At 54.7% G+C, this 25,440-nt stretch overlaps 1 protein-coding gene across 1 annotated transcript; it reads left to right on the forward strand.

The window, feature by feature from the left end:
- On the forward strand, positions 1 to 24,013 carry XYLT2 (xylosyltransferase 2). Its single transcript, XM_039502136.1, has 11 exons — positions 1 to 135; positions 11,103 to 11,574; positions 12,256 to 12,431; positions 14,610 to 14,812; positions 15,495 to 15,575; positions 15,941 to 16,157; positions 17,569 to 17,745; positions 18,495 to 18,757; positions 18,853 to 19,048; positions 20,043 to 20,376; positions 21,415 to 24,013. The coding sequence occupies exons 1-11, from the start codon at positions 1 to 3 to the stop codon at positions 21,735 to 21,737; spliced, it is 2,577 nt and encodes an 858-aa protein (XP_039358070.1). The 3' UTR covers positions 21,738 to 24,013.
- The last annotated feature ends 1,427 nt before the right edge of the window (positions 24,014 to 25,440 follow it).

A 25,440-nucleotide genomic window follows, 5' to 3' on the forward strand; every position in this document is an offset into this window, starting at 1 on the left:
ATGGCGGCGAGAGCCCGGGTGCAGAAGCTGGCCCGCCGCTACAGGCTGGCGATCGCCACCGCGCTGGCCATCCTGCTCATCCAGGGCCTGGTGGTGTGGAGCTTCAGCAGCCTGGAGGAGGACGACCACGGCGAGGTGAGGGGGGGGCTCGGCTCGGGTAGGGGGGCAGGGAAGGGGCGAAGCCTGGGGAGCAGGGGTCAGGGCAGATATGGGGTGGGGTGCATTCGGGCCTGGGGGGGGGGTTGCTGTGCAGCAGGGCCCGGGGGTGCGGGGTGACCGTGCATTAGGCACCGGGGTGGCTGATGTGGGGGAGATGGTGCATTGGGACCTACGTTGTCTGCTGGGGGAAGAGCACTCTAGGGTCTGGGTGGGTGAGTGGAGGCTGCAGTGCATTAGGATCTAGGGCTGTCTGGCGTGGGGTGATTGTACCAGGCTCCGGGAGGTTGGGTGTTACAGTGCCGATAGTCTAGGTGGGTTAGACGTTACAGTGCATTAGAATATGGGGGTGTCTGAACTGGAAATGTCTAGTACACCCTGTATCCTGATATCTTGTGGCCCAGTGCATCAGGGTCTGGGAGCTCTGATGAGGGGGGTTGACCGTGCATTAGGATCTGGGGTGACATATGGAAACCTGCTTTAGTGCATTAGGTCTGGGGGGTTAGATGGGGTGCTGCTGCTGTGTATTAGGATCTGACAGTGTGATATGGGGGGAGGGGTGCTGTAGTGAATTAGGATAAGTGGGTGGGGACCTGGCTTGGGGTGGGTAGTACTGGGAGTCTGGCGGGGGAGGAGGGGTGTTAGGGTGCAATAGGATTTGGCGGACATTACAGTAAGCTAAGGTTTGATCCAGAGAAATATTGCCATATATTATGGTATAGAGGATCAGATGTAGTGCGACTGTCAGAACTCAGGGTTCTGATGTAAGACCAGGCTTGTTAATATACCATTAGTTGGAATCTTACATTTTCCAAGCAAAGGGGATGTTCACCATGAATCTTGTTCTGAGAGGCTCATCTGGGGAGGAATATTAGTGCGCATCATGATGGTATCATAATACCTTGCAATTATATGTTGCCTTTCATCTGAGACGGTCAAAGTGCTTTATGAATCCAAGTAAGCGTCCTCATCCCCTTTTTCATACTGGGACACTGAGGCAAGGACAGGTGAAGTGGTTTGCCCAAGGTCACGTGCTGAGCTGGCGGGGAATAGAAGCCAGTTCTCTGGACCAGACTGTCTCATCCTTCACATGAAGGTTTTGACCTCAGGGTCACTCATTCAGATGGGTCTATTTATTACAAGCGTATGGAGTGTGTGTCTCTCTGCCTGTTATATCTGGTCAAACCCAGATCAGGTCAGTTGGGACTAAATCCCATTTCTGTCAGACACCTGTGATTGAGTTGATAGTCTCAGTGTAGTTTCTCACAGCCAAGTGTCTGCCTGACAACTGAGCCCCTCGCAGGCCGTCTCATTTGAGAGGCCTGTAACCTCTCCCCCGTTTAGATCTAAGGCTGAAGCATATCTGAGTCAACATGAGAAAGTGCTTGTACCTGCTGTCTGTTGTGTTCCTCTTTTACAGCTGATTAGAAGTTGTCTGTCTAGACCTGTCAATCCAACATCTTTTGCAAGTACTAAATTCACTGTGGGGAGGACCCATCTACTATGATTTAGTGGTAAAATCTGGGATGGGGGAGATTTGAGGGAGGGCAGGCTGAAGAACTGAATAGTGCCCCAAGGATGAAGGGCGTGAGCTGGGGAACATGGATGTGTACTGCTGTTGTATTACAGCAAACAGCATTCTGGGGATAGCAGAAATTAAAAAGTCGAGTTATCTGGGGGGCACTAGGATTCCACCTTTTCTTTAGGGAATGGATTTTGTGCCTTTTCTGGTGCTTGGTGGAGGGGAAGTTTTTCAGGATTCCACAGTTTTTCATGGGACTAGCAAAGATGTGATCAGCTGTCCTTGGACGCTGGGCAGAGATGCAGAAATAGTTGCTGGATCTAGAATGGTACATGAGAGATGCATGGAGCAAAGTATTTTTGGAAGGTAAGCATGGCTTACAGTTGTCACATTCCCAGCAGTCTAACTTCCAGCCATGTGTGCCCTGTTGTGAGTGATGCTGGTTGATTTGATGGGTGTGTGGACAGGAAGTGAGACCCCTTCATGTGCTGCGCCTACCATGCATTATTATCTCCACGTGCCAGAAAACCAAGTGATTTCTGGAGCCTTATGGCCCAGAAAGACTTAATTGAAGCTATGAAATAAATGTTAGTGAAAGAAAAATCTCCCATGATGCTAAGACACTAGGAGCCTTGAAGGCGGGGAGGGGAGAAATTGGGACAGAATTGGGAGCCAGGAATTCCTGAGCTGCAGATTTGGCTCTGCCACGTTCTCTCTTCTCAACTAGCTAATGTTTGTAAAGCACTCTGGGAACTCCCTAGTGTTAATATATCCTGTGTCTGTCTGTCCTGTGCCTTTCTCCAGAAAGAAATGTTTAGTCTCTGTTCCTTCCAGAAGCCTCATTCCTGTACATTCTTCCAAAATTCAAACTGGGAAATTGGCAGGTTTTGCTGATGCCCCAGGTCATCTTGTCTGGAAATGTGAGGTGTGGTTGGCTCGTTGGTCTGGTGTTATGGACATTAGGGGACAGGTGATCTAGTTCAGAGGAAGCAAAAGCCGTCCTGAGCCTTTGCTCAAAACCTGAAGCAGGTTCCAGGGAAGTTCAGTTAACTTTTCTTTAAAAAACAGCTTTTCATTTTCACACGCCTCTGCACTTCCTGACTGTGGCTGGCGCTGGAGGAGACAGAGTACCAGGGTATTTCTGGCAAAGCTGGAAGCAACACAAATCTTCCAGGAGATCCTGTGCTCCTAAGATTACCAGCCAGTTTTGCAGCCCTGAAGGGCTTGGAGAGGATGGGTCCTAGTTGCTTAATCAATTAGAACCTTTTCATTCTCCCTGTCACTAATTAATGTTCTGTCCCAGGATTGCTGGCCCTGCCCGCATCTGCCAGTTTTAGTTGGCTTTGTGACTCGAAGGCAGACACTAGTCCTTAAAATGCCATGGAGCATCTGGAGCTTTTAGTCACTCAAGTCAGCCTTGTCCTTTCCCTCAGGGGTCATTGCATTCAGCTGGGGCTTCTGCAGAAGGCTGCAAGGACTGTTCTGCTGCAGTTTATTGCAGCTGCAAGACTCGGACTGTTTGCAGCCTAAGCCCAAATGTGAACCAATGTCTCCCAAAATGAGTCTGAGTTTACCCACTGTGCCATGTAGCTGCTCTCAAAGCAGCTGCTTATAGCTGTGGTTGTTCTGGCAGGAAGCTTCCCTTGATGTCTGTTTCCGCTCTCCTTCCTTCCCAGCTCTTTCTGTTCTCTTTTTCAGAGAAGGTGTCACACAGATAACAAGGAGACTCTAAATCCAGAACATGGGGGAGGCCTCAGCCAGAGACTCAATACACAAACAGGATTGCTGGCTTTTACTGAATCTGTCTGTTCACAGGTCCAGTACGGCCGCTGACAGGGGTGTAGGTGGGTGGCTGGGTAGGCAAAAGGGAAGGTGAGCAGCCCGGCCAAGACATTCCCATAAAGAGTTTGCCCAGGAAGAGAAATAGCCCCAGCCTCAAAGTCACTTGCCCAAATGAGCCAAGGCCGTGGCTGTCCGCTGGCTTCTGCTGGGGAGAACGAGAGGGCGGCGGCTCTTGTTGTTGATCCCAGGGATGCTACAGCATAACCACTCGGTGTTCAGTTCCTGTCTACGTCCAAAGCAACCGATAAAGCACAGCCCCTAGTATGAAGGCCCCACGTCACCCAGGGAGCCAGCAGACCCCTTCTCAGGGCTTTGTTCCCACCCTGGCTAGATGGCCGCTGCATTTACTGTCTCGCTCACCTTTTCCAGTCAGACCCCGAGTAAGGTTTTGTCATTGGTGCCCACCCTGAAGTTGCAGCGCCCATGGAAGGCGCTGGGTTGGCAGCTGTGGGCACTGAGGGGCTCCGTGCACAGAGCAGGTACCGTCCAGCGCTGAAAGCAGCAGGGACAGCTTCCTCCAGGCCACCTTGCCTGCGTTTCTCAACCCCGGGTTGGAACAACTGTAAATGGAAAAGTTAGCTCAGCCTCCATAGCACGTGCAGCCCGTGGTTTCTACGCAGGGCCTAGCCACAAGGGATTGCCGAGATGACTGTCATGATGTGGGTATCTGTCTGCTAGGAACTGGGCCAAGACCAGCTCCTTTCACATGGGCCACTGAACAGCCTCGGCTACGTACAGACGAGAGGTTTCGAGCTGAAAAGCCCTGTACTCTGTTCCCATTCCCTGGAAAGCTCCCTGCCACATTCCCAACCCACTGAGTGTCTAACCCACTCAAGTATGTATCCTTCTATGGGCATCACGCAGCTCTCTGGATTATTATATTTACTTGGGATTCCTCCAAATTGCAGTGCAGATGCAGCTGAAGTATTACTCTTAAAGTCGCAGTCTGCCCTTGGACACCCATACACGTTTCCCGTACAGTTACCAGGGGACTGTGTGCATACAGGTCGACGGCAGGGTGGCCCCTTTAGGAGAGTTCAGGCTTGAATGTGTGGAAGGCTTGGGTAAGCCACAGAATATCCTTGTAAATGCGGAGGAGGAAATGTGATTGGGAAAGGTCCATTATGTCTGATTCGTTTATTTAATCTTCCCTCTTGGTTTGATAATCCTCAATCCAAATGGATCTAGGCTCTGACTAAACAAGGTGTTTGTCTCACACCCAGCACAGTGAGATCAGGACAAAAGCTCCCTATAAAATGTCCTTCTCTGTCAGTGCACCTATAACAATCACACAGATCTTCTCCAAAGAGCTTGCTTTTAAAGAGACGCAGAAGAGCCCATTTTAGGCATAAGATTCAGGGGTTCTGAGTTCCATACATTAATAGAATGGGGTTTTCAGATGCCCTTGATGGCTTTGAAAAATGTCGGCGTAGGATTTTAGTTATGTAGTGAATCCCCCGCTCCTGCCTTTGTGTTTAATTCTTTCCCTGTAGTGGCTGCATCCCAAATGCAACAACATCACAGGAGGCTTAGAAAGCAAAATGGACCAGTCCTGTTTTTGTTGCCCAAACTGAAGGAAATGTACCAAATAAATTAAAAAAAAACCAAGCAGTTGACATTAGTGGTGAAAAGTAAATTAATTACATTTGAAAGCAAACATTTCTTTAAACCATAGTGATGTTCGTAATCCAGGGGAGGAAATGTGTTTACAAATGGTTTTCCAAGCTGACTGTTTTCCTTTAAATCTCAGAATGCAAAAGACCCTTTCTAGGAATATTTCTGCGTCAGCAGCTGTCAGCCATTCTCATGACGTATTTGTGAATGACCTGAAGAAATGCGGAGCAGAATTGAATTGCTCCCCTGCTCTGACCATATGCAAATTGTTCAGCCTCCAGAACCCACAAGCTGTGGAACAGATGAGGAATGTGGGTCTTGTGCAGGTTCTGGAATCTGGGGAGTTATCAGAGCAGTTGTGCCCAGCTAGTAAATGTCTTCTGTGATGGATCTTCAATCCTCATCCAATATTCGCTTGCCTCGTGGGGGTACGTATTTCAAAGCAGGCCGGCTCAGAAGCAGGAGGGGCAGAAGTCAGTTGTGCTACTGGACTTGTGAAGACTGAAGAGCTGTAATTTTCTTACTATATTCCAGTAGTGTCTAGAGGCCTCAACTGAGATCAGGGCCCCATTGTGCGAGGTGCTGTACGTACACACACAGTAAGAGACAATCCCAGCCCCAAAGATCTTACAATGCAAGTAGGCTAGACAGACAAAGGGGAGCAGAGTGATTATCCTTTTCCTGTTCTCCCAGGAACAGAGGATGATCAGAAGGGAATGAGACAAGGAAAAATCAATCCTTTTGAAGTACCAAGTTGAAACAAGATATTTATTTCCTTGGTCATTTTGCCACGTCAGTATCTTTTTGTCGCTCCGGAGGAGGGGAGGGGAGTCCCTTCTGGGCAGTGTCCATGCCACTCTGGATTTTGTAGGGGTCAAGGGATTTGCTAGAAACATGCCTGAGAGACTGTCCCTTTGTAGGCCTGTTGTCGTACCGATCTCACTGGTATGGCGGGTCGTGATGTACTACAGCCCCAAGCGCTCTGCTCCTTTACGTGCTGTGAGGCTGGTGGGTGTGTTGATGACAAAGAGGTCTAGATTCAGAAGGTGGGGGAGATCACAGGGAAATGAGCTCCTGGCAGGGTACAGGAATTGTGTGCCTGGTGGAGATGGGGGGCATAGACAAGGATCTCATTCTGGGAACTGTGCAAAAGTCCTGCAGAAGTTTAAAATACAGTTGAGTGACATGACTGGAGTAATCTCCTTTTCACTTCCTGGCTGGGGTGGAAGGATCGCTTCAGTGTGGTGCAGTAGTTAGGGACTGTTGGGTTCATTAACTGGCCCCTCAAGGAAGGGCAGGAGCATTTCTTCTTATTCCTGCTCTTGGGAAGGAGAGCAGGGCACGCTCTGTCAGCCGTGGGCCAGACCACAGGCTCCTTCTGGGAGGGATGAATCCGACTGTAACTAGGTGGTGGCATTTCATATGGTCTGTGCTGAAAGCACAGGAGGAGGAGAGGAAGAAACAGGCTCAGCAACATCTCCCCTCCTGGCCATGTCACTGGAGCTCCAGTGTGCATGGTATGAAAAACAGCTCCGTCCTGAAGGACATAATCAGTCGGAAGGTGATACTCAGGGCCCAGGTGTGGGAGAGTGAAGGGAGCATGGCTGGGAACAGAGATGTTTCCACAGATGCTGCTGGGAGTTCAGATCTGAGTAAACCGAATGACTTTGCTCCTGATGCCTTGAAGGGGAAAAGGAAAATTAGAGCCAGTCTGGGCAAGGAGTTCTGAAACCTGCTCTGCACACATGCCTCTGCCTTACCCTCCTCCCAGCCAGTTCCAGGTGCGTCTCCTTCCCTGCTTGCTGGGTGCCAGCGCTTTCTCTGGCCTCCTGGAAGCAATCCTGCCTGAGCGCCACCTCTAGAATGTGGAACACGTTTGTTCTTCGCTTGTCACTCACCTCCCGGACTCTCCGCTCCTGTGACTCTTGCGTAGAGAAAACAGGTTTTTAACTCTCCGAACAGATGGTCCTGCGTGGTGACTAATGAACTGTTCTCTCTGCCCGTTCTGGGCTCTCTGCGATGCATGCTTGGAGTGGGAGATGGGGGAGTTTTAAACCTTGTCGCGCTCATCTTGCTGAAAGAGCACTGCCGACAGATGCATGTTAGAACTGACCAGTTAGTCAGCGCCTCTGATCTTTCACTAGCCGTGTGATCCCTGCGTGGCTGAGGAGCAGTCTCGCTCACAGAGCTGGTTAGAGAAACAAAGTGGTTTGTTGATACAAGTGAGACCTTGGGGTTTTACTTCAGCTAACGTAGGAACTGACGTGTGCACAGCCAGGTCTTGGAAGCTTCTCGGGTTTCCAAGCCCCCATCTTTGTGCCCCCCCGATTTTTCCCTTGGGCTGGCCCTTCCTAGCGGACTAGGCCGAGTAAGGAAGCTGTTGAAGGACACTGCTTGCATGAAGTAATTTGTTCGATCTCTCACCCTGGTGATGAACCAATGCATCAGTTCAGCAACGCTCTTCCCGCACATCAGCATGCAACACGCCTTGTGACTGTAGCTGCCCCACTGCATTCTGGGTCTCCTGTCCTGCAGCACCTAGCTCTGTGGGTTGGAGATGCAGCATTGGGGTAATTTTCAAATACAAAGCAGTGCCTTGTGGGGTCATGCCGGGACTGGCGGAACCGGGGCAGCTGCAGCACTTCAGGCTACCTGGCCATGCCCTTATCGGCCAGGCCTGAGCTCATGACCTTACTCTGAGGTGTAATCAATACTTGTCAAATGCTGAGGCAGCTGCCGTTGTGGGTGGAGCTGAGGCATTGTCCAGGCACTGCCGATTCAGCGTGTTCCAGCCAAAAGGCTTCAGCAAAGCTCCCTGGCCTACAGTAGCCAAGGAAAGTGTGTCCAGTTGTGACTCCCCTAGCGCAGCAGAGCTCGATGGTGGAGCCTTAGGAGGTCACGGATTCACTTGCTCGCTCCCTCGCTGTGACACCAGCAGTCCATCATTTCCTTGGCACAGGAAGTGTTGCTAACAGACGTGTTTCCCCTGTCTGCATCCTGCACCGACATCCCTTTATCTTGCCCCATGCCTGGCCCCCAGCCTTCAAAAGCTGTACGGCCTCTCAAGACCTGATGGCTCCCGCAGTATCCTGCTGCTTTAGCGTTCACCTGGGAATGACCCTGCTGGATATAAAAATAATAATTGGAGATATACCAATCTCCTAGAACTGGAAGGGACCTTGAAAGGTCATTGAGTACAGCAGCCCCCTGCCTTCACTAGCAGGACCAAGTACTGATTTTTGCCCCAGATCCCTAGGCGGCCCCCTCAAGGATTGAACTCACAACCCTGGGTTTAGCAGGCCAACGCTCAAACCGCTGAGCTATCCCTCCCCCCCAGTGGGCTGTCTCCTCTGGTGCCCTGTCTCTGACCGTGGCTAATACTGTAAAGGAGTGAGGCTGCTGTGGTTCTGGCTTCCCAGCCCTGACGCCTCATCCCCTGTTCTTACCATCAAACGGCCCTGCCTCCAGGAGCGATTCCCTCCTCTCCCCAAGGCTAAATCATGTCTGCTAATCAGCCAGCGTGGCAGAAATAACTCGGTGTAATTAACATCACCCTTTACTCATCAGCTTGGCTCCGTGGGAGAGTTTGCTCTGGGGATTTTCAAAGCAGCTGGAGAGCCCAGCTTACCAATGAGGAAGTGAGGTTCAAGCACATGGGTTCTGATCCAGCATGGACACACCGTGTGACCTTCGACACAGAGATCAAGTAATTGTCCCTCTAGCCCATTGGTAAAATAATAATCCTTTGACTGGGCTTCACACCTGGAGATCTGCAAGGCCACACTGCACGTTAGCATTATCTGCATGTAGACTCAGGCTTTAAGGTCAGAAGGGACCATCATGATCATCTAGTCTGACCTGCACATCACAAGCCACAGAACCTCACCCATCCGCTCCTGTAATAGACCCCTAACCTCTGGCAAAGTTACTCAAGTCCCCAAATCATGATTTAAAGACTTCAAGTTACAGAGACTCCACCATTTACTCCAGTTCAGACCAGCAAGGGATCGTGCCCCATGTTGCAGAGAGAGGCAGAGACCCTGAGGGATTTTCGCCCTGGGGGAAGATTTCTATGCCAATCAGTTAGACTCTGAGTGTGTAGGTGAAAGGCACATTCAGACACCTGGGAAAGAATTCTCAGTAGCTCAGAGCCCTCCCCGTCCAGTGTCCGTCTCCGGCTGCTGGAGCTAGCAGTCCCGGATGGGCCATATGCCATTGTAGACAGTCTTGTGATACCATCCCCTCCGTAAACGTATCCATCTCAGTCTTGAAACAAGGTCGGCTTTTTGCCCTTCTACTCCGCTGGGCAGGCTGTTCCAGAACTCCACTCTTCTGATGGTTAGAAACCTTCATGGAATCGAGATGAGGAAACTGAGGCACAGTAAGAGTTGACTTGCCTGAGGCTCCCCTGGAAGTCATGGCAGTGTTTAGTTAGGAACAAAATCCACGCCTGCTGGGTCTCAGCGCTACATGCCAATTCTGAGCCCACGATGTATTTATAGTGTGTCCGCTACAGCAGTTCCTGAATGCCTGCCTTCCCTGGCCCCATCTCCCTTCCGACGGGATTGTGGGGGATGGTTCATGTCTGTACAGCACATGGAAAATGCAGTTGCTATTTATGTGCAAAGCTGTGGTGGTGGTGGCAGTAGTGCTCAGAGGGGAAGGGTGGGCGGGCTTGAGGGTTTGCACTCGACTGGGACCTGAGAGATCTGGGTTGTGCTCCCGATTCTGCCACAGGCTCCCTGTGTGATTTGGCCGAGCCTCCATTCCCTTCCTGTACAGTGGGGATGATAATACGTTCTTTGGCTAGCTGGATTGTAAGCTCTTGAGGGCAGGGACCGTCTCTCGCTGAGGCCAGGTCTGCACTACACACTTAGTTCGGTATAACTGCATTGCTCAGGGGTGTGAAAAATCCACACTCCTGAGCAACGTAGTTATACGGACCTTAACCACCCGTGTAGGCAGCTCTGTGTCGGCAGGAGAGCTTCTCCCGACGACACAGCTGCCGCCTCTCCCAGAGGCGGCGTTACTAAGCCGACAGGAGAGCGATCTCCCGTCAGCTTAGAGCGTCTTCACCAGAAGTGCTGCAGCGGTGCCAGTGCACGTTTGTCGTGTGGGCCTGCCCTGAGAGTGCGTACAGCACCTTGCACAATGGGGCCCTCTAGGGGTATGTCTACACAGCACTGTAAACCCAGCTCTATGGGATCCGCCCTTGTTAAATTGGTGCTTCCAAGCCCAGGCTTGAGCATCCACATGGCGTTGTGCACCTGGCTTCCAGTTGCGGGACCCCGGGCCTCGCAGCCTTGCTAAAGCATCCACGCTGCACTACACAGACGTTCTGACTCGGGCGTGCAGCTGGAGCTGCGTCCGTGCTGCAAAATGACCGAGGTCTCAGTGCCGCTCCCCTGGGTGGGTCCTAGGACCAGGTCCTGAGGATTTGCTGATCTGAGTTGGACTGATTTGTATGTGGACGGTAGAGGGATTCAGGCTCAAATGTGAATCTGAGTAGACTCAGTGTAGACATACCCTCGTGTCCCCTCATAATTATAATAACGAGAGCAGGAGATTGGGTGTTGGGGCTCCGGATTTCTGTGCCCTGTTCTGCCACTGTCTTGCTTTGTGACCTCAGGCCAGTCACTTATCCTCTTTGGACTTGGCTGTACTAGAGCTTTATCTCAAGGTCAAGATTGTCTCCTCCCCCTCCCCCTCCCCCCCACACGTCCCTCTGTTGTGTGGGGCTGATGGCAGAAGTCAGTGTAGCTGTGCCTCAGTTTCCCTGTGTGTGAGTGGGGCTGGACAGTGTTTGCCCCCCTTGCAGGGGGGTGAGATAAGCACGTGTCTGTAGCATGTGCTGGGGTGGAAGGCTCTGTAGCAGGATGAGCTGCTGCTGCTAACAATAAGGAAGCTGTTGCTAGAGATGTGGTGATACCCAAGTTAACATTTTCCCTCTGTTTTGTGTCTGGAAAAGGGACGGCAAAAAAAGGCCAGGCTGCCCGAAAACAGCGAAGGCTCCAAAGATTCGGACAGCTCAGCCGGTCGCCGGGGGAGCGCGAGCCGGAAGCATGGGCGGTGGAAGGGCCGCCCGGAAAGCCCTGGAGTGCTGGTGGCCAAGGTGGTGAGAGCCGTCACCGCAAAACACAAACCTGGGCGAAGGCTCCCGGCAGCCCGGGATGACTCGAGCAGGAGGAACCGGACGGAGCTGCGTGGGGATGCCCAGCTGGCCGTCTTCCAGCACGGCGACACAGGCAGCGTGGAGGGGGCTCCCCAGCCCACCGAGAACAGCTTCGCCCCCAAGTGTGAGATCACGGGCAAAGACGCCCTCTCGGCGCTAGCGAGAGCCAGCACCAAGCAGTGCCAGCAGGAGATCGCCAACGTGGTGTGCCTGCACCAGGCAGGGAATCTGATGCCCCGCTCTGTGCCCCGGCACTGCCAGCTGTCAGGTGAGTCTCTCCAAGATTGCCACTGAGCATCAGCAGAGCCCCCAAAGGTAATCCCTTGGCATCGGAAAGATGCCCTGTTAGTAGGCCGCAGCCTATCGTCCAACCCTAATCTGGGGCGGGGCAAATGTCCTGCCCCATTACCCTATCTCAGCAACCCATGACCTGTGACTAATACCTGCAGAGGTAATCCAATCAAAGCCATGCCAGCCTGTTCGCCTAAGGAATCTCCCTCCCAAGCAAGGCCACTTTGTCTGGGTGGGTTCAGTCACTGCAAAGGAAAATCACAAATGCAGCCCACCGTGTTTCCGCCTTGTGCCCCGCTATCCCCACTGTTAATGGAGAAGATTGTCCCGTGGAGATTACACATCCCAGCAGGCCGTGTTCTACTTACACGGCATCCCGGCCACGCTGGATGTTAGCACTGAGAGTCCCTGCAGCCCAGTGGAGACGGGGGTGATTGCAGTCTGCTCTCCTGGCAGATCAGGTGTGTCCCTGGGGCCCGTGGCGAGGTGAATGTGCAGCCCTAGGTTGGGAAGACGCTCACAGCAGGGCCGGGCAGTAAGAGAACAGCTGGCAGAGGGGTCTTGAGCGATGGCTGCTCCTATCCCTCCCTCCCCCAGCGAGCGGGCGAGCTGAGCCCAGCTGCTGGCTCAGTGAGCATCTGCTCTCTGTTCCCCCCAGGGAAAGTCAGCCCTGTGATCCAGTGGGACGAGAGCAAGACGCACCAGGCCTCCGTGAGCAAGCCGGTGCGGATCGCGTACATGCTGGTCGTTCACGGGAGGGCCATCCGCCAGCTGAAGCGGCTCATCAAGGCTGTGTACCACCAGCAGCACTACTTCTACATCCACGTCGACAAGGTAGGGGAGGGTGGGGGGCTTCGCGGAAGGTCACGCTGCAGTGTGGGGTGGAGGCACGCGGGTGTAGTAGCTGTGCAGGCGGTGGAGGATGTGCCAGAGGTTGGTAGGAAGCAATTTGTAACGACACCCCTGCTTGGCTTGTGTGCAGGGACTGAACCCTGGACGTTGGGCTCTGAAAGCATCAGCCTCTACTGCTGGAGTTAGGGGTCAGGCCCACTAGCGAGGGGGCAGAACAGACTTGGCTAAGCCTCTGTACGTAGTCTAGCCAGTAGAGGACAGAGAGCCCCCCTGTATTAGCAGGGGTCACACAAGGCGCCCCCAGGAGCACCAGTGCTGCAGAGACATCCGGGGGTGAGCGTGCACCACGGCAGGGGTGAGTGAGGGTAGCACGAGGGTGGCAGGGCACAGAATCCTAGCTGTGGGGGAACATTGGTGCAGGAGGGGGTGGGGAGGACGGGGACCTGGGGTGGGCACAGAAGGCATTTGTGCTGAGTGGGGAGGGGAGGAAGGAAGGGGTGAGGGGCCTGTGTCGGTCACATGCTGTGCCCGAGGGCTGCGTCCGCAGGGCACGGTGCCCTGGACCTTACAGGAGAGGGAGGCCTGGCCATGTTCTCTTGCTCCTGATCGCTGGTAAAGCAGACTCTTGTGGGCAGATCCATGGCAGGCCCCTGGTTGGCTGGAGGAACCAGCTCAGCAAAGCAGCAGTGTAGGAACAACCCGTGATGCAAATGAAGATCGGAGCATGTCTGAACAGAGAGAGAGCACACACAGGCCCTGCCTCCGCCCCGAACACCCCATGGGACTACGACAGCTCCCCGGGAAATGAATTCATGGGAAATGTTCCTTGATCTGGCCTATCCTGTCTGCCCCGGATGCTGGGATTCATTCCTCTCCCCGCATTTGCACCGGGGGCTGGATCCATTCCTCACCCTATGTTCCCCCCCATCTGTGCCAGGGGGCTGGTTCCAGTGCTCTTCCCCCCCCCCCCCCCTCGCGCATCTGCCCTGGGATGCTGGGATCCATTTCTCCCCGGTTCGCCTGTGTTTCCTCCCATCTGCCTTGGGGTGCTGGGATCCATTTCCCTGTCCCTTCTACCTGCCTTGGGAAGGCAGTGATCTGTTCCCTGCCTCTCTCATAGCTGACCCTCCATGCTCTGCTCCCCTCCCACAGATCTGGCTGCTTGTCCTCACCAAACTCCCCTCCGGTGTCCTGTCAGCTTGGAGGTTTCTGCTCCTACAGGGAACATTCCACCCTGCCTTCCCCAGCGAGCCTGCAGGGACTCTTCCCTCCTCCCCCATCCCAGAGAGGAAATGAGCATTTTCTCCCTCTGGTTCCTCTCCCCAGCCCTGGCAAAGTCCAATCAACATGCAAAGCACTGGGCCGGAGGTGAAACCCCTCCCATCCCTCATCAACCGCAAATGAGCTGAGCGGCTCCGCTCTTGGCACTGAGATGGGAGGCAAGAACTCCTGGGGCTGCAGGGGCGTTATTGCAGCATCCCCGCCTTGCTGCGCCGCCCAGGGAGCCTGGAGGGGCTGTCCCTGGTGCTCCCATCCTTTCTGGGCGACCCAGTGGGCTGTCAGACCTGTCCTAGCCTCCCAGTCAGTTGTCTGTGCCCTAAGTCCAAGCTCCACCACGAGACTTCTCCAAGGCCTGGTCCTGCTTCTGATCGTGGGGCTGAGGTTTGGAGCCGCCCCAAAGGTCGCTGCTGATTAGCGCGTGCCCAGGGGAGTAGGAGGCAGGGCTCGGTGGCCCAGCAGGGTCCAGCGCAGAGACGCGTCATGAAGGCAGGTGGGGGGGCCCATGGTACCAGCCATAAGAGACTGAAATCCCAAGCAGGCAAAATTGGTCTAATGGTTGAGCAGGAGTCAGGTTTCCCGAGTTCTGTTCCTGCCTCTGCTGCTGGTTCGCAGCGAGACCTTGGGCAAGTTGCTTAGTCTCTGTGTGCCTCAGTTTCCCCATCTGTACAATGGGGCAGTAACACCCGTTTTGGTGACGTGCTCGGATTCTCAGAAGCACTGAGCAGCTCTGTGGAAGCCGGCGGGAGCTTTAGGCACTCAGCGAATCAGGCCCCGCATAGCTGGGCCGTACAGTGCAGAGTCCCAGCGTTGCTGGGTGCCAGTGCTCTTGAAAGCCCAGTTGCACACCCAGTTCCTGAGCGGCAGCCTCTGCCCTTGCAGCGCTCCAGCTACCTGCACCGCGAGGCCCTGGAGCTGGCCCAGCACTACCCCAACATCCGGGTCACGCCCTGGCGCATGGTCACCATCTGGGGCGGCGCCAGCTTGCTGAAGATGTACCTGCGCAGCATGAAGGACCTGTTGGAGATCATGGACTGGCCCTGGGACTATTTCATCAACCTGAGCGCCACTGACTACCCGACCAGGTCAGCAGGGGGAAGGGAGGATTCCTGGGGTCGGGGGAAGAGAGCCAGGAGGGAAGGAGCCGCTTGCTGACATAGCACCGTGGAGCAGGAGCTGGGATCTCAGCACCCTGCCTGGTCTCCCCACCCAGAAGACACTGGAGATCCCCACTGCCGCATGGGGGTGGAGGGGGAAAGGAGGAGAGAGCTAAGGGGCAACGAGGGGTAAAAATGGAACCCACGTGCCCGGGAAGGGGATTGAGGAGCCCTGTCTGCACTGACCCCGCCAGCTGGTGAATGAGAAGCCACGTGGGGTGTGGGAGGTGGACAGCATGCGAGGGGGGAATGGGGCAGTTCAGCTCTGCTCCAGACCCAGGCCTGGTCCCATCTCTGCAGGAGAGCAGAGAGTCCGGCTGGGAGGGCGCTACTTTTGCTGGGAGCGTGAATCAGTTTATCCTGCTCTGTCCCTCGCTCTATGCGTGAAACACCCCCACCCCACCCTTGCTCGCCTCATTAGGCACCAGGCAGCAGAGCAGGCGGATTTGCATCTTGCCAGCCCTGCGATAAGGTTTTGCATCTGTGCCCGTCAGCCAGCTTTGTGGCTTTGCAAATCGCAGCCTCAAATGTGTAAGCATTTAGCCGTGGCAGCTTCGGCTCCTGCTCCAGCGCTGCAACGTGCTCTTGTTCGTATTGCTGTTCCCTACAGGACCAATGAGGAACTGGTGATGTTCCTGTCCAAATACCGAGATAAGAACTTCCTGAAGTCTCACGGCCGAGACAACGCCAGGTAACCCGGCTGTGGGGGCAGAGCGGCGCGTGGCTCTGGGGTCGGGATAGAGATCAGCAGAGGGGTGAACTCTGAGAAGAAGCGGGCACTAGGGCAATTATACCAAACAGCTGAAAGAACAAGTCCTGCCTCCATACGTCCCTGTAATAGCGGCACAAACAATGAGCTGGGTCAGCCACCGTGTAAATCAGCGTTGGCTGTAATGGAGCTCCCCTGAGTCACGCCAGCCGAGGATCTGCCCTTGACCTTGTCACCGCACACTGGGAAGTGCCCCCGCTCCTGTTAGCGAGGTGACCTCTCGGCAGTCGGGAATGTGTGTTCCTCTAGAGACCACACGCTGTTGACCCCGCCCCGTCCCTACGCAGGTTCATTAAGAAGCAGGGCCTGGACCGCCTCTTCCACGAGTGCGACTCCCACATGTGGCGGCTGGGCGAGCGGCAGATCCCGGAGGGCGTCGTGGTGGACGGCGGCTCGGACTGGTTCGCGCTGACGCGGAGCTTTGTGGAGTACGTGGTCTACACGGAGGACCAGCTGGTGTCCCAGCTGCGGCAGTTCTACACCTACACGCTTCTGCCAGCCGAGGTGGGTGGGCGGGGAGGTTCCCCGGGGCCGGGGGCTCAGAGCTGGCTTCTTTCCCATTTTGAGTCATGTTCCTCCTCTTGGGGACATTATCCTGCCTTGGGGCCCGATCCTGTTCTCATTGACGTCGAAGCTCCCAGCGGGATAAAGCCCTTTAACTGCTTCCCGTTAACGTCCTGACAATGGAAGACCCTTTGAGTGTGGACAAGACTGTGTGTCTGGAAGAGGGGCGTGGAGCAGGGTGTGTGGTGGGCACGGGGGGGTGGAAGTTGAGGAGACCCAGCCAAGTACAGCTGGAAATCCCCTGCATTCCCCCATTGCTAAGCTTCCCCTGGTGCATTGGGCCCTGGCGGATGTGACATAGGCCCCAAGCCCTCTGGCTCTTACTGGCCGCAGGCTCCATGGCCGACCCATCTCGGTTACCTGTGTTAGGTGCCTCCCGCCCCTGCTCAGCAGCTCTCATGGCGCTGAGGACCTTGATGCCTTTTCGCCCAGAATGCAGAGCCCCCTCCCCCCCCGCCAGACCAGAGACCGTGTAGCTGCCGTTGGGAGGTTTCACGTTTCTAACAACCTCTCAGAAGCAACGAGCTGCCCCCAGAGCCAGAGCTGCTTTGTGTTTTGGTTTTCCTGCCTGCCCGCACCACGCGCAAAGCCTGGGCCCCAGCTCTGCCTTTCCCTGTTCCACCAGCCCCAGGAATAAAGGCCCTGCCAGGGGAGCTCCCGCGCAGAGGTTGCTGGGGATAACTCTTGAGGTTTACTGGAATTCAGCTCTGATGGCTCTTCTGGAGCTTTGCTGGCTCTGCAGGGTGAACAGGAGCCAAGGCTTGTGTGGGTCAGTGAAGCACCATACAGGGTCTGATTACCCAGGTCCCACACCTGTGCAGCGGTTGATACCTTTGCAAAGAGAGTGTGAAGTGCTGCCCTCCTGCCTTGCACGGGTATCCGGGGCTGCACAGCATGTGGAGCAGGGGAGAGTCGGACCCTCAGCAAGCAGACGTGCTGAATAAGAAAGGGCCTTTGTTTTTTTCCAGTCCCTTTTTTAAACTCCTAGCCACCTGGCATGATACGAGACCCCTGGATACGAGGCGCTGGAGGGGCGTGATGGTCTGGTTTGGGGGAGCATGCTGGGAATGTATGTAGAGTGAGTGTGGAACAGCCTGCCCCCTGGGTCCCTTACGGGAGGGAGGCAGCTAGGAATCCCAGGGGTTTGCAGACAGGAAATATTAAGGGCTTTTGTCCCATTTAAACCCACAAAGCTCTGTGTAAACAGCTGATGCCTGAAGTCTCCTGATGCTGGGAGGAGGCACAATGGGGTGGGCTGGAGGGGGTGTGTGTGCGGAACTAGCAGTGATCTCCATCATCCGGGCTTGCTGCATCTCTGGTGGTTTTTGCCCTTTTCTCTGTCTGTGCACAGTCCTTTTTCCACACCATCCTGGAGAACAGCCATGCCTGCGAGACTCTCGTCGACAACAACCTCCGGGTGACAAACTGGAACCGCAAGCTGGGCTGTAAGTGCCAATATAAACACATAGTCGACTGGTGTGGGTGCTCCCCAAATGACTTCAAACCCCAGGACTTCCTGCGGCTACAGGTGAAAATCACACTCTCCTCCCGTCTGCTTCTCTCCCCTAGCACACCTCCTTTCTTTAGTCCTACAAGCAGTTCCCTTCCCAGTCCTAGATCTCCTCCTTCCCTTTCCTTCCCTCTCCTCTCCAAATAGATCTCATGCTCAGGCAGCAGCTCATCTTTCCTTCCCCCACAGGCTTTGGTTAAGCAAAATCATCTTTTAAAACCTTAATTGCTCTTAGGAGAAATTTTATTCAATGTGGTGCTGATCTGTCGTCTTTGCAAACGTGAGGCAGACCAGGGCAAGTCTCGGAGATCTTCTGAAGCAATGCACGCAGTCATCCCAAGTGCAGTTAATCTCTGCTAACCATGCACTAAAATCCTGGCTCTGTGCTATCGAAGGTCCTGATCCGGCCATCTGAGCCATGCAGGCAGAATTTTGCACTCAGGCAGAGCCCCATTAGGGCTCCGAGGGGAGTTCACCTGTGGACTCCTAAGTGATGGAAATAAGGCCTGTCAGTAACAGGCTTCTCTGGGTTGCAATATTTCTGGAAAACAAACTGATCTGCCTTGCGAGCAGCGTTTTCATTGATTCCAGTGGGAAGAATTTTCATCAGTCTAATTCATGATTTAGGCCCTTGGCCCTTTGCTTTTCTCTTGGCTGGTGCAGTAGAAATAGACTGGCTGCATTTGCTGCTGTTTGTCAGCCGCTAGTCAATGTCTCTGCCGCTCCAGCCATTGCCAATGGTGTCGGGAACGCCTGTCTCTTTGCAGCAACTCTCCAGACCCACGTTCTTTGCCAGGAAGTTTGAGTCGACGGTGAATCAGGAAGTTCTAGAGATCCTGGACTCTCACCTCTACGGTAACTACCCGCCCAACACGCCAGGCCTCAAGGCCTATTGGGAGAACGTCTATGACCGTGTGGATGGGCTGAGTGGGCTCAGTGATCTCATCCTGACTGTGTACACATCCTTCTCCAGGCTAGGGCTGCAGAAAGTGACCTCATCCCAGACGCAGAAGGGAGAGAAACTCTGCAGGTAGGAGGCCCTGAGATCCCGGATCTGGGCTCTGAGCAGTGGGGCCGCCTCGGCACTGTGGGATTGTGAGCGTGCCAATGGTCTCTTCTCTCTAGATTTGAGCCCCATGGCTCCCCATCCAGCGTGCACCTGTATTTCTACGATGACCGTTTCCAGGGTTACTTGGTGATTCAGGAGGTGCAGAACTCTGGGACGGGGCAGGTGGAGTCTCTGGAGATGTGGATGATGCCGCGCGGGGCTCTGAAGCTGGCAGGTCACGGAGGACAAACTAACCGGCTACAGAACCTGGAGGTAGGACACCTACCCGCTCCCCTCTCCAGCCTTGGTCATCCCTCTCCCTTCCATAGCCACCAAACCCTCCAGCTCCCCAGTTCTCCCTTGCGCTAACTTTGCCCACCTTGGATTTATCTTAATGTTTAAACCAAGACTGGATGTTTTTTCTAGAAGTTCTGCCCTAGGGATTATTTGGGGCATTCCCTGGCCTGTATTATACGGGAGGCCAGACTAGATGATAATGGACCTTCTGGCCTTGGAATGTGTATCTGTTAACAACAAGGGGGGCAGGGGATCAGCTGGAGATGGCCTCTTTATAAAGTCATACGCTCTGATCTGGGAGCGTCTCGCTGGAAGGGAACGAAGGAGAAAGACTCCAGTGTGGAAATACTGAGCCAGGGAGTGGGAAACGGCTGCTCGGGCAGCCGCGGGGTCTGAAGCCCCCTGGGGAAGGGGCTGGGGCTCTCGCTGCCCAGCTTTGTGAGTTTGTAGCTGATGGGCAGCCTTGTTGCAGTGTCTAATGCAGTCGTATGTCTATGGCCACAGCTCCTCTCAGGCAGGCAGGGAGCGTGGCTGGGACAGCACGGTGCAGGGGTAGGTGTGGGTTTCCTGTTGGTGGCTCTACCGGAGTAGAAGGGAGGCGCAGGAGAATGGGACGTGGCACCTGAAACCCATTGGCAGTGCTGTCCCACGGTCATGCTCTCCAGCCAAGGAAATGCCCTGGGATGGGGTGGCTGAGGCAACACACCCTGTTTAATAAGGGGCTGGGCTGGCAGCTGCAACTGCTGGGAGTTTGGCTTCTTTCTCGGAATGTTCTAGCTCCTTCTGGCATCTGTGGCCCAGCCCAGGCTGGCGGGGGAGAGACTGTGTTGCCTTTTCCTGTTAGGCCGGTAGAACATGTTCTCTGGAATGTGATGTAAGAACAGAGGTGGCCGGTGCCTTTTCACGCACTGGCTGACTGTGACCTGGTGCCGCCCCATCCTGACTTCACTCTCCCTTTCTCCCCTTGCAGGTGGGCACCGAGTGGGATCCCAAGGAGAGGATCTTCCGGAATTTCGGGGGCCTGATTGGGCCTTTCGACGAGCCAGTGGCCATGCAGAGATGGTCCCGGGGGCCTAACCTCACCGCCACCGTGGTTTGGATCGACCCCACCTACGTCATCGCCACGTCCTACGACATCACCGTGGAGGCGGAAGCAGAGTTCACGCAGTACAAGCCCCCTCTCAACCGGCCCCTGCGCCCCGGTGTCTGGACCGTCCGCCTCCTCCAGTTCTGGGAGCCCCTCGGAGAGAACCAGTTCCTGGTGGTGCCACAGACCTTCAGCCACAGCCAGCCTGTCGGGAAAGGTAAGGGGAGTGGCTGCCCAGTCAATCCAGCCCAGCCCAGGCTTCCTCAGGCTGCTCTGCCTACAGCAGGGAGGGAGGCTCAGTCTCCGTGGCCTGGGACCCTTGGCCTCTGCTGAGACCGGCAATAAAATGGGATCAGTTGTACCCAGTGGTTTTTCCTTGACCACTGAAAACCACCAAACCTGTTCCACACGGGCCACCCAGCAGCCATTGGTGGGCGGATCTGCGTCGGGATCTTAGGGCTTGGTCTACACAGCGAGTTACTGCGCGGCAGGCCACAGTGTGAATCTACAGCACGCCAGCTTGCCGCGCACGAACATCCCATGTGGACGCTGCTACAGTGCAATGAAAGCCCCAGAGGGCGGGGCAGGGTGCTGCAGGGTACTCCAGACCTGTCACTGCACTGCCCACCTGGGACTTTACTGTGTGGCAAGCTGGCGCCCTGTAGATTCACACCCTGGCTTGCTGCGCAGTAACTCACCGTGTAGACGTGATCTGAGCCCATGACCTTGTGACGCAGCCTTCGCCACCTGTCACTGGGGAAATCTCGAGCCATACTCTCAGCTGCTGCAAATGGGAGAGACTGACGTCAGTAGAGCTGCATCCATTTAGGCCCTGCTTCCCCCGTCCTGACCAGCTCTCCACACAACCACGGCCCAGCCAGTTATTGAGGAAATAACCAACAAGCACCATGCAATGGCCAACTGCAAATGCGGGCCAGAGAACTCTGCCATGTGTGACCTGTGGCTTCCTCTTACTGTTAATGTGGAGCATCAGCCCATGGAGACTACAGGTCCCAGCATGCTGTGCTCCATCTTGTTCTGAGCATCCTGGCCTATCCTGTCTCCCTATTCTTCCCCCACCCCTGTGATCTGCCCTTGTGTGTCCGGCGGGGGTGGTCTCTCCTCCAGTTGGGGGTGGCATGTTAAGGGACCAGCTGGTGAGTGCCTCTCCACCCTGTTCAAGGGGCGATGGTGGGAGGTTTGGGGACTGTGGCCGCCTGTCTCTCAATCCCCTCTCCCTCTGTGTTTTGCCCAGATGACAGCAGCTGGTTACATGGGGGTCCCCCCCGCAATGAGTATATGGAACAAAGCTTCCAGGGGCTGGGTGGGATTTTGAACCTGCCGCGCTCAGATGAGGTGGAGAAGGAGGCCCTGCGGAACGCGCAGCTGACGGGCAAGGGCCTGGAGGACTGGACGGATAGCAGCATCGGCAGCTTCTGGTCGGTGGCGGATCTCTGCGTGAGCAGCCCCTCCAGCTGCTCCTCCCTGGACATGTGCAGCAAAACCTCCTGGAGTTCGCTTTCCCCAGACCCCAAATCAGAACTGGGGGCCATCAAACCTGACGGGCGACTGAGGTAGCAGGGGCCACCTGGGGCAGATAAAACGGAACAAGGGAGCGTCCCCCGCGGCGAACGTGGGGGGGGAGCGCACGTGCCCCAGAGGGGATTCTCTTGTCTGTCATCCTGTGAAATGGCACCTTATTCACTCGAAGAGCGAGAGGAACCTTCAGGTGGTGGAAAAACTTTCCCATTTTGTTTTGTGGGAGGTGCTGGAACAGGAGTCCCACCCCACCTCTCCCAGGAATGGGCACTGAGTGGCCGGAGAGACCATGCGGAAGTGCCCGTCATCAGGGCACATGGAGGACACTGGCAGATGGGAGGAGCGGCGTATTTATTGAATCCGTGCAGGTGTGACTCAGGTGTTGGGGGGAGGGGGGAACCCAGCTGATCTGCCAGTTCTGGGTTACCCCCGGCGCACCCCCTGCCCTGCCCCTCCCCGTCCATGGCTGAATCTCTGCGGGATCAGGACTCCTGCTGCTGATCTTCCACATTCCTGAGCGATTGCTGGCAGAGGACTGTGGGGACAAGGGTCTGTGGGGAGCACCAGAGGCAGGGGCTGTCCTGCCGGTGTCCTTGGAGAAGCTGCTGCTGGCTTGATGCCTGCATCTCATCCCCCTCCACCCTATCCCCTTAGTTTGTATTTTTATAAATATATAGATAAATATATATGAAGCAAAGTGCAATAGAGACACAGGTCCTTGTTGGCCAGGGAATCTGTGACTCATTTCCCCTTCGCTGTAATGTACTTTGTTCTCTTGGGGGGGAGGGGGTTGAGTATTTCATTTCCTTGTGGTGGCTGCTGGGAATCAAACCTTGCCATCCCTGGGTGAGGTCAGTTCCCCTCCTGCTCGCCATGGGCGCTTCGTCAGGCGGGTTCTCCGTAGCAGCCGAGTGCCAAGGCTTCCTAGAACGGGGCTGCCAACTGTGCCAAACGTTCATACCTGCTGGTGTTTCTCGTGCAATGGCTGGAGCTTGGGAACGGGGAAGCGAAGCCCCCGGGCTCACTCGGGTCACTCCTCTAGTGGCTGAAGTCTGAGAGGTCCCCATTGACTCCACCGGCTTAGAGGGAGGCCCAGCAGGGGCTGCGTGGGAGGATGAATTAACCCTCCTGCCCCTATAAAGCGTCTGCCCTGCCCCAGACGGGTGTTCAGAGCTGTATCCATTAGCTGGGCTTGGTGTGAATTTCCCTCCCTGGGTTGGCAGAAACCCACAGCCTCTCCCCATACCTGCCGTGGCTTCCACGGCGAAGAGCCAAGGCTTAGGCCGGCTTTGCCCAACCCCTCCCTCCCGTTCAAGGCTGACTAAAGCAGAGTGCGACTTCCCTTCTTCCATGGGGAGTGGAGACCAGTCTTCAGAAGCTGCCCAGACACTATGGGCAAGGGGCCTCATAAGCTACCTACGTGACATCCTCCTCCAAGGCCTGGGGGTGGGGCTCGTAGGATCCTCCCCCCACAACGTTCACACCACTTTCGAGACCCCCCTTTTGTTAAGTTCCTAGCCCTGGGCTGACCTCAGCGGGTGGGTCCCAAAAGCTGAGACCCTGCTTGAATTCGCCTAGTTGAATGGTGGTGACGGGAGCTGGGGTAAGATGCATTCTCTGCCCTAGGGGTGAGCCTCTGTGTGCCATATTATACTGCAGAGGGAATGCACGGACCGACTCCTGCAAAGGAGCTGGGGAGCTGGACACTGTTCAGTGGGAATGAGTCCATTTTTCAAAGTTCTGTCCCAGATATGAACTTTCCCAGCATTCAGGAATGTTCTGCTGGGGGGGTGGCGACGTGACCTATTCTAGGGCTCGAGCTCACAGGTGTTTCTCCAAAACCTGGGGCGTTTCTGGATCAGAGGGGCTGATGTGGGTTCATCTCTGGTTTTAATTTGATCATCTCCCTGGCTCTGGTTTAAGTAGGGTGAAGGTGCTGAAGGGAACATGTTGTAAGATAAGTTCCTTCTCTAGCCAGATGGGCCTCTCCAGACCCATAGCGGTCAGAGACCTCCGTACCCCTCTGACAGATGATCCCAGTGGGGACTGAGATGACGCGTGTGCCTGTGCCCCACCACCTCCGTCCCCTCGCTTTTAGGTGGGCGCGTGGGGCAGTAGCACTATGGCTGGGAAGGGACTTGGCCTGGAACATGTTCTGTGTTCACAAGTAAACCTGGGGGTTGGCAATAAGTGGGAGAAACTATGCAGGGCTCGGCCCCTGTTCCAAAGAGGTAACGCCGAAAGCTTTGTGTCAGAAGCATTATGTAAAGTTGTCTTAAATATGCAACACCACCACAAATATAGCTGTATCTCTATGGCACTGTGCGTCAGTTCTTCCCGCGCAGCCTGGAAATGCCGCCGGGGTTCCTGTAGAGATGCGATCCAGAGCCAGATCAGCTGGCCCCATCCATCCTGCTGTCCTGGGGAACCCCTTGAGGGACTGACACTCACTCCCTCTGTTTCAGTCCCTTTTTTTTAAAGCATCTGCTCACTCTCTTGACTGGGGCTGTAGGGGGCCACAGCAGAAAATGCAAGTCTGGAACAGCTTTGCACAGCAGCCTCTGTTAACGCCTTCCTCAAAGACTGGAAACTCACTGAGTGTTATTTAGGGAGTTTCAGCATCCATCGGTCACCCATTTCAGGAACCTCGTTCTGTAGCTCTCCCTGCTACCCACCCAGTGCTATTTGCCCCTCCAATTTTTGTTGTTTTTTCTTTTTTCATTACGGTTTTGTTTCCTGGGCACCTGCTGCTTCTGCGTCCGGCTGTTGCTTGAGGCCTGACTTGAACCCAAGAGACAAGCTGCATGTGGGGTTGGGCGCTTTGGAAGCGGTGGGATGAGAATTGCTGGCCCAGAATGCCTCTGGGGCTGAGATGGAGATTTTAAGCTATGCAGTGTTTCCCCACCATTTGCTCCCTAATAATATTCAGTGGGGACAGGGGCCACATAAAAATGTATGTTCATAGAGTTGAGGATCATTGGCAGGACCTTGGTAGCGTTGGGTTCTATTCTGCGCCATACACAGACTCCTTGGGACCTGGTACAGGTCATTTCACACGTTAGTGACTCGGTTTCCCTGAGCGTAGACTGGCAGTAATGCTCCTGACAATATTTTACTTGCAAGTGTGGAGTGAGGCTTGATTCCTGAATGTTTATCAGCAGGTGGAACTTGTCCAGGGGAAGTGCTGGCTCCTATTAATACATTCATATCCCCTTTCTTAGCCACTCTGTACGTTGCTACACCCGAGGGTGCATAGAGCTGGCTGGCTGCCTGCCTGAACTGTGCCAGAACCGTCTCTTAATGAGTCTGAGGAGAGCTGATAGAGGAAATGCTCCATGGTTTCAAAGCATTCAGGAACCAGACTTCGTAACAGCACCACAGAGACCATTCCCATTGAATGGGTAAATAACACCAGATGCATTAAACAAAAGCTGCTTCTGTGTTTTTTCCCCACGTATTTGCTTGATCTTCGGTGCGTAGCTACAGCCGAGCCTATTCTGCCCCAGCGTATCCTTGTGTTCCTTCCTGGTTTTGAATGGGATCTAGTTCAAGAGTCGGTCCTTTAAACATGCTGTCCACGTTCACTCTGGCTAAGATGTGGAGGAAGTTTCTTGGGTGGATTTAAAAGCCGTCTGGGGTGGATTTTCTCTGCCTGTGCTGTGACTTCATTTTTATTATTTGTGTTACAGCAGCACCAAGTGGCTTTAACTGAGATCTGACCCCCACTGTACCAAGTGCTTTA

Source organism: Mauremys reevesii, linkage group 15, assembly GCF_016161935.1.
Source record: "Mauremys reevesii isolate NIE-2019 linkage group 15, ASM1616193v1, whole genome shotgun sequence".
Lineage (NCBI taxonomy): Eukaryota > Metazoa > Chordata > Testudines > Geoemydidae > Mauremys > Mauremys reevesii.

What these genes read in the sequence shown, in the direction of transcription:
- XYLT2 (XM_039502136.1), top strand. Translation starts at nt 1, where the DNA reads ATGGCGGCGAGAGCCCGGGTGCAGAAGCTGGCCCGCCGCTACAGGCTG. An exon ending in ACACGCTTCTGCCAGCCGAG is followed by an intron (nt 16,158 to 17,568) that starts GTGGGTGGGCGG and finishes GTCTGTGCACAG; the next exon opens with TCCTTTTTCCACACCATCCT. An exon ending in ACCGGCTACAGAACCTGGAG is followed by an intron (nt 19,049 to 20,042) that starts GTAGGACACCTA and finishes CTCCCCTTGCAG; the next exon opens with GTGGGCACCGAGTGGGATCC.